The following is a 12,202-nucleotide window of genomic DNA, read 5'->3' as shown; positions in this document are numbered from 1 at the left end:
AATAATAAAAAAAAAATTAAATAATGATTAAAAAAACAATTAAATAATAATTTAAAAAAATAATAATAATAATAAAAATAATTAAATAATAATAATAACAAGAAAAATTAAATAATATTATTTAAAAAAAAAAATTAAATAATAATATTAATAAAAACAATTAAATAATAAAAAAATAATAATATATACTAAATTAATATAATTTCAAAAATATATTGGGAATATCTCAGGACCTTTTGTATATTTTGTTTTGAAACTTTGTCACAGCTTTAATAGTGTAATTTTCGAACATCATATGCATTTTTATAAAAATCTGTTTTTTATTTTAGTTTTTAGAAAGAAAAACCCACTTACAAGTTGCTCTCATATTAGACCTTTTAGCCATTGAGTTTATTTTAATATATAAAATATTATAAAAAATCCCTTTTGACGAAATCCTTACAGCTTTTTGTATTTTTAAAAATTAAAATCCTTAAATTTGAAATTTGAAAATAATAAAATATGAAATTCCTATTAAATTTCGTTCACTGTAAAATTTAATAAATTAACGCATTTTGCCTAAAGTCGAGCAACAGATGGCTGAATGCCTCTCGGCATTGTCCCATCGGAATGTGTGTTGATATATATACATACATCGAAGGGTGTCATACACACACACACCCCCCATTATCTGCATAAAGAGATCCGCCATAGATATGATTTTAAATGCGTGAATCGGTGATTTAGGGCTGTTTTACGTATACGTAATATGGCTGATTTTCGCATTATGTGCTTGGTGTTGCTTTTGAACCGCTTTCAGTGTCTCTCTGGTTGTGTGTGTGTGTGTGATGTGACATTGATGTCATGTCATGTCATGTCAACCAGAAACTTTCAGCCTGTGTCTGTGTGTGCGTAGTGTGTGTGTGTTTGGGGGGACTGAGGTTACGGTTAGGTTGCCTCATCTGCCTCATCGACTTCCCCACCAAAACTCAATTTCAATTTAAAGCCAATCTCAGCAACGTGGAATTTAAATCAGGCAAACACAGGCTCTGAATGAGTATTTTGGTTAATAAATTATTTTTTTTAGAATTTAATTTACCTTTAATTGAGAAGAAAAATAATTTTAAGCAATATTGGTATTTAGTTTTTGGGTTTTAAAATAACTTTAGGCTGATAAAAGTAGCTTTTCTTTAAGAAAAAAAATATTTTCAGGAAAAAATATATTAATTCCATCTTTAATTTTTATCTCTTAAGTCTAAAGTTTCGAAATTGGAAATATTATAAAGTCTATGTTATTTATTTATTAATTTTTAATTAGAGTAAATTACCTTAATTCATTTATTACATTTTTTATTTATTATAAATATATTTTTTTTAAATGATCCAAAATATTTAATATTTTAATTTTAAATATTTAAATATTTTACTAAAAATATTAAATCTATTTTAGTCTTTATAATTTGTATTTGTTTGCCCTGAAAATTGTAATTCATTTTCAAAATTTTCAATATAAAAAATTAATATTTGTATAAAATATTTTTTTTTCTTGCAATTTATGTTCATAAATTGTATTAATCTTTAAGTTTGATTTTCTTGAGTTTTCCTTTGAACAAATGAGATGGAAATCCGTTCGATTAAGTGAAAATTGAGTTCGTTTTGACATTCCGTTTGGCTCTGTTGCGACTCTGAAACCGAAGCCGCAGGAGACATGTAGACAGAAAAGACAGCTTTAAATGAATCACTTTTTCGATTTTCGCTCTGCTTCTGATTTCAAGGAATCGTCATCGCCCTCGACAATTGCATGTCAATTGAATGTTGTTCATTGTTTGCATTTTTCTCTTGTGAACCCACCTTGTCCCTACTCGTCCTGCGCCTCCTCACTCACCTTGTATTGGGTGTTGCGGCCGGGCTTGAGGAACGGTGCTCGCATGCCGACCACATCGTTGACGGACACATTGGCAAAGTGTCGCAGGATCTCGCGCATGCCAATCATCTCGCCCACCCACTCCTCGTAGCCCTTGTCCTGCAGTCCCTGCTGTTGCGAGATGCTCTCCGTTCCGATTTCGTGTCCAGCGTAGCCCAAATGTTGGATCTGCTGGTAGTTGCTGCAATCGAGAGAAAAAAAAACATGGAAAATTCAGCAATTGGCCAGCAGATATTTTACAAAAGAAAAATGAACAGTCATTTAGGGATTCCAAACAGCGGAAAAGCAAAGAAAAGTCGATATTTATAGATATATAAAGGGGGAAAATTCGATAACTTAAGGATTTAGGTTAAAATGTATATACAAAAATTATGTATAACTTATAAAATATATTTTTTTAATATTTTAATATTTTCCTGAAGAAATATTCAAACAAAAATCCTTTAAAACAAATGGAATTTTTGTTTAAATCGATAGCTTTATATATATCGATTGTTTAAAAATCACTCTTATCGATAAATAGCTTTCTTTAAAATGATTTCAGTTATATTATTTATTACTTTCCTATTTAATCTTTATTTTAAGTGGAAACAATTTTTTATTACAAAAATTCCCACAGTAGTTGAAAATTTTACAAAATTTCCTTACAGAAAACTATGTAGCAGTTAGCTTCTAGCTGGGAAAACTGTTAGCAAATCATTTTCACACTCAATGGCTGGTTTGGCACAAAGAAAAGCACCCAAGGTGTATGTTGTTTTGTTTTGCAAATTCGAAACTAACTGACGAACGAGCATGGGACTCTGACTTACTCGCACATCGGGCTTTTTGCCAATTAGAAGAAAATTTCCCCCAAAACAAAACTGCACTAGGAAATGGGAAATGAATGAATTTTCAAAAAAAAAAAAAAGATGGGATGGCAAGTTCAAGCTGTTTAAAAAAGATACTTCAACGATTTCAAAACGGAGCAGACTTAAAGAAATATGTTCAATTTGAGGATTCGGTTTTTTTTAAATACATATTTTCAATTTTGAGAAATTATTTAAAATATTTAACATTTTAGGAAAATATTTAAAAATTTTCAAGCATTTCAAACTTTAAAAAATATTTCAAATTAAAAAAAAAATATTTTAAATTTTAAGAAAATATTTAAAATTTTAAGAAAATATTTAAAATTTTAAGAAAATATTTAAAATTTTAAGAAAATATTTAAAATTTTAAGAAAATATTTAAGTTTTAAGAAAATATTTAAAAGATTTTAAATGCATTTTTTTTGTTTTTGTTAAAATATTAAAAGTATTTGAAGAAAAATATTCAACTTGAGGATTTATACATTATTTTAAATTTTGTAGAATTTATTTAAAAAATATTAATGATGTATTTTTTGTTTCACTTAAAATGTTAAAAATATTTAAAATGTATTTTTTGTTTTACTTTTTTGCTGCAATTTTGTTAACATTGTTTCAACTTCTAATTTTTGTGGGCAAGCATAAAAAATTGAAGTTTGCAATGCCAAAAGCAAAACTACCCAAAAATATGTACATGTCTGCATGTATGTTTGATTGTGTGTGTTTTTGAAATATTTATTTCTTCAAAGGGCGCCAAAAGGGGTTCCACAGCTTGAGGGAAAACTGCTAACGAATAATGTATAGTTTTTTCGTTGCTGCCCGTTTCTCGCAAAGAGCAAATAGTTAAGAGAAAATATGAGGGGAGAGAAATAGAAAAAAAAAACAAAAAAATAAAAAAACAAAATGAAGAAAACAAAAAAAATTTAAATGAATAAAAGAAAATAAAATTATGAATGCTTTTTTGCTTGCTTTTCCATTGTCTTTTTCTTCTCTCTACAGGCTCTTTTTCGTTCTGTTAACTCGTTTCATGCAAGAATGTTGCCTGAATATACAGTTATACATATCTATATATATATGTATATATGTATATTTATATTTATTAAACATTTCACTCGCAGTGTGCACAGTGTGTGTGTAAATATTTTGCAATGAAATTACGCCCTAAAGTCAAACTTTTGCCCAAAAACTACGAGAAACGAGTAACGAAAAGTAAAAAATCATAATGAATGCGAAGGGTTACTACTTGTCGTTTTTGGTCTTTGTGCACAGAAAATAAAAGGGTAGAAAGAAAAAAAATACTTTTAAATATTAAAACATATTACTGACTTTAGTTTGTATTTTTATATATTTTATAAATACCTTTTTTTTTCTGTAAAATTTAAGGAGCACGAATTTGTTTTAACTTCTATCAGAAAAAATAGTTTGTTTAGTTGGAAATAAACTGAATTATTAAAAATAAATCTATTACTATTTGTATTTAAAAAAAAATGTTTTAAAATAATTTAAAAAATCAAATAAAAAAAAAATACAACATAAAACTATGTCAGAAAAATTTTAAATTTTTGTATATCTTTTATTTTTAATTTTCCGTAAATCCCCAAAAAAAAATTAATATTTAAAATTAAAATTAAAATTAGTTATTCTATGTTTTTCTCTACATGCAGTGGCAATGACGCATTTGCTGCACCGTAGGCGTTGCAACCACGCCCATTGCATAGAGCCTGCTGCATCCACACCTACATTATTCCGCCCACGAAACCTCTCGAAAGGGGACCCCTTAACCCATACTCAAAACCCCTTAACCCGCACCCAGCCCACAGCCAAAACCCAACCCCCCAAACCCCTCTCCCCCCTTGCTGCACTTTCAAACAATAGCGCACGGGCACAAAACTATCTGACATCGTCAAAAAGTTCATGCAAAAATGTGGAAATGTGAAAAGTTGTTGAAAAGCCTGTGCCTCAGGATGTGCCACAAGAGTGTGTGTGTGTGTGCGTGGGGTGTGCGTATGTGAGTGTGTGTGTGTGTGGGGTAGATTTATTGCATGACATTTCAATTGTTAGACAAACAGCTGGACGAAGAACTAGAAGCTGAAAAAAGGGGTGGCACCCAGCACTTGTAGCCAAGGCCAAATGAGGAAAGCTTGCAAAAAAAAACAAAAAAAAAACTGAAAAATGAAAAAAAAAGATAACAGAAACGGAAAGAAAAAAAAAGGAAAGAAGTGAGGAAACGAAACCCAAAGAAAGCCAACAATTCAAACAAACACTGTTGCCAACAATGTGACCCAAAACAGGGTTGTCGATGATGATGATGATAATGCTGGTGATGGTGATGGTGTTAGTGTGAATGCGCGTCGATGACTGTGACAGATAGTATTCCAATTAGTTTGTCATACTGTGGACACACATCCTTCCCAGAACTATGATGGGATCATTTTCAATTTCAGTTTGTTAACGGGAGTTGTTTATAATTAAGGCAAACTTTGTAGTGTGTCCAGCTTACTTTGTAAAGTAAAATATGAGCCATAAATTAAAGTAAATTGTAATAATTTGCTCAAATTATTTTATTAACACAACAAGAAAAGCTAAATAATATTTATATATAATTATTCCTTAAGTTAGATTCTCATTATATGAATTTTATGAAATTATAGTGTGACCAGGGCAAGTTGAAGTGCATGTAATGCCGTCACACTACTTACCTAGTTCTGTTTTTGATAAAATATTCAATTAACTCATTAAGAATTAATGAATTCAATTTGGTTGTGTTTATTTTACAAGATAGTTGATTTAAAAAAATAGTGTGACCAGGGCAGATTAAAAATACATTTAGCGCTGCATTTAAGGTCACACTTTACATATTTTTATGTATATGATCACACTTAATTTGCATTTAATGACTATAGAAATTTGATACATTTTTTAGAGTGACCAGCTTTTTCGAATGTAGTTTAAATGGAATTTTAGTCTCTAGAAAACCTTTAAACCTCGTTCTTGTGACTTTGACAACCTTGGTGAAATCCAAAATTATACCCTGAGCTGAGCACCAAGCACTCAGAAGTGCACCTCCCTTCAATTGCTTCAGATGACACTGGCTCATATGACATAGGCATATATAAGATAGTGTGTGTATGTGTATGTGAAGTAGTGGTTAGAGCCCAGGCTTTAAAGGCCAAAAAGGAAAGGGAGGATGAGCTGTAGAGGTGACAAATGTCAGCAGCAATTAACAGAGCCAGCGAGGCAGAGGCAAAAATAGTCAAATGACACGCTACAAAGAAAAACTGACAAAACATAGATCTAAAAAAAAAAAAAAAGAAAACACTGAAAACCAAAAAAGGAAAAACAAAAGAAAAGGAAAGGAAAGAAACGCCCCCGTTTCTTAAAAGTGGTCTAAAAACCAAGAGAGACGTAGAGGGGGAAAGTCTGTGGTGGAAATGCGTCACACATTTGATGAATTTCCCTTTGGCCTTGTCGCGAGTGGCCGAAGACAGAGTGCAGTCATTGTTTATGCCACCTCGCCCTCTTGAAAAGCCTCCCTACCACCGCCCCCTAGTCCCCTTGAAAACCCAGCATTTTGATAGTGGTTACCCCCTCCTCCCTTTCACAAATTTTATTGCCGAAATCCATTTAAAAACTCTGCCCTCGCCTTGTTCCATTTCCATACTCTGTCAGTATTAAATTTTCCAGCAAGGAAAAACGGCTTTATTTTTTTTGTGTTTTTATTTCCCTTAATTCCACACACACACACACTCACACACACTCCTCAGTGTCTGTTGCGGTTGCTAACAAGTTCAATTTGCATTTAAAAAGGCAGAAACACATGTAATCTGAACGATTAGAAATTGTAAGATTACACAGGGCACACAAGGAGTAGGGCAAGAGGAAAAATCTTGGGGGAAAATCCGGAAAAAATAACAAAAAAAAAAAAAAAAACATACCAGAAGGATGTCTTTTTTGTCTGCTTTTTAGAATTAAATTAAGGACTTTGCGTGATTGATTTTGAAATTTAAATTTATATTGAAAAGAAAGTAATGGCAAAGGTATCACAAAAAAAAAAAGAAATATGGATTTTAAGTGGAAATTAACAATTTTTAAATTAGGGTATATACTGGATTTATTTTTAAAATTTAAATTAATTTGTAAATCTTTTTTTTATTTAAATTTTATTATTATTAGTATTTTTTTTTTTATTTAATTTATATTTTATATTAGTATATATTTTTTTTTTATTAAATTTATATTATTATTAGTATTTTTTTTTATTAATTTATATTTCAACTTTTAGTTTTTAATTTATAGGTTTTATTAATTTTTATTTTTGATAATTTTTAAACTATTCTATCGATCTTTTTTGTTGGAATAGTTTAACCTAGCACACACACACACACACACACACATTCTCTTGCTCACTTATTTTTCTTCAATTTGTGCCCCTTCTCCAAGCCTAGCAATTTCTTTTAATGTCCTTTTAAAAGTCGATATCTACAGGTTCGTCCATAGCTTTTTTTTCTGTAGAGTTTTTTGTTTTTCTTTTTTTTTCTACACCGAAATAAAAATCTAGATCAAAGTACTGTACGTATAATAATAACAAAAGCTTCAAAATTTAAATAGAAAATCATCATATGTTTTGTTTGTAAAAAAATTAAATTAAAAATTTAAAAAATATATATTGTGAAATTTTTTTGTTATAAAATATAAAAAATATTATTAATGTGCTATTTATTTATATTTAATTAAATTATTTTAAGCAAGGTATTATAGAAATTAATTAATTATGTAATTAAGTTAATAGGTTTTTATAATTATTAAATTATTTAATTATTTATATTTAAATAATTACTGAAACAATACTTTTTTTCATTTACAAAAAAATATTTTACTGCCTAAAACCCTCTATATTCTATGATAAATACATTTAAGTTGCTTAACATATACAAGAAATTAACTAATTTATTAAAATATATATATTACAATTTAAAATTTAAAAAAATACCTCATCTTGAGGTTCTGTGTAGATTGAGAACCAAAAACTAACTTCATTTGCATGGCCAGCGCATATTGTGCGTATGAGTATCTGAGCATCCGTGTATCTGTGTATCTAAGTATCTGAGTATCTGTGTATCTGCATATCCCTGTATCTGTGGCCATGGCTAACGAGCTAGCGTGACTTGGGCAAAGGCATAAAAACAATAAGCCCCCCCCCACCCGCTGCACCACCACTCCCTTTCAGCACAATTTCAATAAAGCTCTCCTCGACAGCTCTCTCTACACACTCATAAAGAAAATTGCAACACACAAAAAAAAATGAAGAAGAAAATTAAGGAAAAATGCAAAAACAAAAGAAAGAACAACAACTGACAAAGCCAAAAGCCAAGGCGAAGCAAAGAAAAGAAATCGGAAAAATGGGGGGGGACGATTCTGTTCACATGGAAAAATTATGGTTGCCTTGCTGACTTCTAGTTTCTTTTTCTCTCCCCTCTACTTTTTTTTTTGTCCATGATCATCGTTATTATCAACACCAGTTAAGCAATAACAGTTGGCAGGGAGGAAATGTGGGGGAAAGCATTGGAAAATGGGGTAGAATGTGGGGGAAAACGTTCGGGCGAGGGGGTTTTAGTGATTACAAGAACCAACTAATAAAAACAGACAACCAAAAACAGAGGGCGAATGCAAAGGACCGCTTCTTTGGCGCATAAACATACAAGGAATTTGAAGAAAAAAATTACAGTAAACACTGGCAAAGAGGGAAATTGTTCTAACAAAGAAAATTAATAAAATATAAAAGTAGTTATAAAATGAAATAAAATTTGTGCTTAAATAATTAATAAAAAAGTTGTAATTGTTATTAATTTATAAATAATTTATTTATAGATTTATTTATTATTTTTATTATTTTATATTATTTATTTTATTATTTTATAAATTTCTTTATTATTCATTTTATAAATTTGTTTATTATTTATTCATTATTTATTTTATAAATTATTTTATAAATTTAATTAATATGCTTCAAAAACCTCGATAAAAATTTCAATACAAATTAATTTAATACATTTTAAAATTAATTATTTTTCTTTTATTATATTTATCTAAAAAATTATATAAAGGTTTTTTTTTTAAATTTTTATGAATAAAATTCATGGGGTTACCTTATAAAATTTTGGTAAAAATTAGAAATTTTTTTTTTTATATATAACATGGCTAGATCGACTCGGTTTTTGATGCTGATCAAGAATTTACATGACATGAACATGAGGTTCGGAAATGACTCTTTCACTCCTTAATTCCTATAATTTAACCAAAGACAGAACCTAGGCTTGTAGTATTTATATATATATTTACATATATAGTACTTTTGTATATATATAAAAGTAATATACACTTTATCACGTTACCACTGTATCGCAGGGAGTAAAAAAAGAAGAAGCTGCTGAGTGGAGCAAGGTCTAGTGCACATCAAGTGCACTTTGCATACACACACCAAGATGCAGATATGTGCCATCATCATTATCATCATCATCATCAACAGAGAAAGAGAAAGGTAGAGAAGGAGAGAGAGAGGGAGGGATAGAAGAGTGAGCAGGACAGCAGAACTTTGACACTGAAGAGAAGAATTAACCCAGGAAAAAAAGTTAGACCATACGGCTTATCCGCTTAGCTGCCTCGACTTGCTCCAATTAAAAACTGATAACGAAATCTGTTAACAGGATTAATACCCTCATTCAGCATATGTTTTGAAACACACACTTCAAGGGAATTATATCTTAAAACTCTTCCCTTTAAGTTTGATAATATTTCTTTGGCTTAATCTTTATGCCCATCTGTGTGGCATCTCTATGAACCCATCTGCAGAGTTTCCTTTTTTTTTTTTTTTTTTTTTTTTTTTTTTGAGATCAGAGGCCCGAAAGTTAATGTACCCAAACATGGCTTTTTGGAGTTTTGGGCCAAAAAGGATACTTGGGCATGTGTGTGTGTGTGTGTTCTCGGACACATGGACAGGGGCTGCTGAAGAGGCACCTGCAAGAGCTGTTAAAGTGTCATTGGGTTGTTGTCATAGTCATTGTCAACGTTGTCGTTATCTTTATTTCACATCAACGACATTGTCATCATCATCATCATCGTCGTCATCGTCATCGTCATCGTTATCGTCGTTCGTTGAAATCTCTTCGGCGATGCAGTCGCCGACAGTGTCCAAACAGGGCTGATAGTCTGGCTTTTTTATAGCTAAAGTTAAGGGTTTTTCAGGGGGAGATATAGGTTCTACAAAAATCTATTTATCCAGATTTTTATACAATAAAAAATGACCAAGACTGTGATTTAATCTCTAATTACTTGGAATATATTTTTAACATTTTTTTTTTTTTAATTTAGCTGAGACTGTTTTAAAGCCACTTGAAAATAGCCAAGTCTAAGAACTAAACTAAAATATAATATAATTATTAAATTTAAAAAAAAATTAGGTAGATTAGGCATAAAATTATAAATAATTTCTAGTATATGCTTAATGCCTTTGGTTTTTAAAATAAATTATTTTAAAATAATTTGAAACTTTAATTATTTATAAGTAATTTCAAACTTAAATAAATTATTTTAAAAAAATTTCAAAGTTAAAAAAAGTCTTATTAATTCTCTAAAAATTTATTCCCAATTAAAAATAAGTCTTTTTAATCCAAGGAAAGTATTTAAACCAAAAACTAGTCTTATGAATTATCTAAAAAAATTATTTAAAAATTATATTTAATCATAAGAATTACCTAAAAAATTATTTTCAGTTTAAAACATGCCAATAATTCCCTAAAAATTATTTTAAACTAAAATTTAGATCAGATTTTAGTTGAAAATAGTTTTAATTAATTAATTAAATAATTTAATTAATTTTTTAATTCACCAAAAAATTATTACCAACAAAAAACTAGTCTCATTAGCGCCCCAAAATTTATTTCCAACTAAAAACCAGCCTTATTAATTCTTAAATTTAATTTTTCTTTCAGAATTACAAAAGCATCCTGTAAACCCCAAGGCCAACTCTGTGTCCAAGGATGCACTGGCTCCGCCCCCGGACTTGGATCCGTAACCATTTCCTGTAACGTAACGTAACCATTGCTTGGAGTTTTGGACCAAAGTCTCATCATCATTGTCGACAACAACAACAACAACAATAACAAACAACAGTGCGCGCTGTGGCAATAACAACAGGAACAACAAACGGCAGCCAGCCAAGCCAAGCCCAACCGAAGCCTTCATCAACAATTTGCAGTTGGAAAAACAAGGAAAATCGACCACCACCCACAACCCACCACCAACCCACACATGCACATGTCACACACAGATACAGCACACACACAAAGAGTGAGAGGAGAGACGAAACCATTAGCCAGCGAACAGCATCTACATATTAACGTTACGGATATTTTCCTACCAAATTGCAAACACAGAGAAAGGAGCAAGGAGAACAGCGAATGGAGAACGTAGAACGTAGAGAAGGTTCGATTGCACAGCTCACTGATCTAAACCAATTGCCAGGACCAAAAAGGACTCCAAGGGGAGCTAGTGGATGCAAAAGCCATGTCGATGCACAGATTAATTGCAGCCACAAAAATCGATTTACTATATATACCAGGTGAGTGTTTTGCCTTAAATATTTGAGAAGAATAATAATTTAATATATATATATATATAAAATATTTGAATATATAAAATATTTGAATATATAAAATATTTGAATATATAAAATAAAGACCAGTGAAACCGAAAGCTGTTGCATTGCATTACGCATACGCCCTGTGTGACGCAGCAAAACTGTGTGAAATCGTGTCTCGCGGTCACAGTTAAAGCAAATTAAAGTGAAATTTGCATATATGAAAGTAAAATATATATATACATAAATATATTCCCCAACTTCTTCTCCTCCTTCTCCTCCGCTATGCTGCCTTTTTGATGGCAACTTAAAACTTGGGAAACCTCGCCCCAGACAGCTGCTCCAAAGTTGTTCAGGTCATTTAGAAAAGTTTAAAGCTAAAGATGTCGGCTTCGCTGTCGCCTCAGTCTCAGCCTTTCTACCATGTTGTTGTTGTTGTTGTTGTTGTTGTAATTGTTGGTGTGTTGGTGTGTATGTGTTGCCTGTCCTGGTATTTATCGTTGTTGGGAGCATCGGGGGCATGGCCACGTCAACATTAGCATCAACATCAGGCGCAAAAACCGCGACGCTGCGCTCGCCGCTAGGCATAGAAAATATATATAGTATATGTATATATATATTCCCCAGCAGCTGGACGAGCTCAAGGTACAAGTTGCGACACAACAAACCAACAGAAAAGAATAAAGAAAATAGGAAAGCGAGAGTCCTGCACAGTGGTTAAGGTGGTGTTGAGAGAGCGGTGAAAAATTGCTTGGAATAAACTTTATTCAATTAAGTGCTTGCCAAAAAAATGTATACATTTTTTGATATTATTATATA

The 12,202-nt window shown here is 30.8% G+C and overlaps 1 protein-coding gene across 1 annotated transcript in view; it reads right to left on the bottom strand.

The window, feature by feature from the left end:
- The window catches only part of Cda4 (chitin deacetylase Cda4), a 53,776-nt gene that overhangs the window by 4,765 nt on the left and 36,809 nt on the right, over positions 1-12,202 (bottom strand). Inside the window, exon 6 of the mRNA XM_017174375.3 lies at positions 1,865-2,084. Within this exon, the coding sequence (XP_017029864.1) occupies positions 1,865-2,084 (220 nt within the window). The remainder of the gene's footprint in view (positions 1-1,864; positions 2,085-12,202) is intronic.

Source organism: Drosophila kikkawai, chromosome X, assembly GCF_030179895.1.
Source record: "Drosophila kikkawai strain 14028-0561.14 chromosome X, DkikHiC1v2, whole genome shotgun sequence".
NCBI lineage: Eukaryota > Metazoa > Arthropoda > Insecta > Diptera > Drosophilidae > Drosophila > Drosophila kikkawai.
The sequence above is the reverse complement of the archived record's forward strand: the minus strand, read 5'-3'. Positions and strand labels throughout refer to the sequence as shown.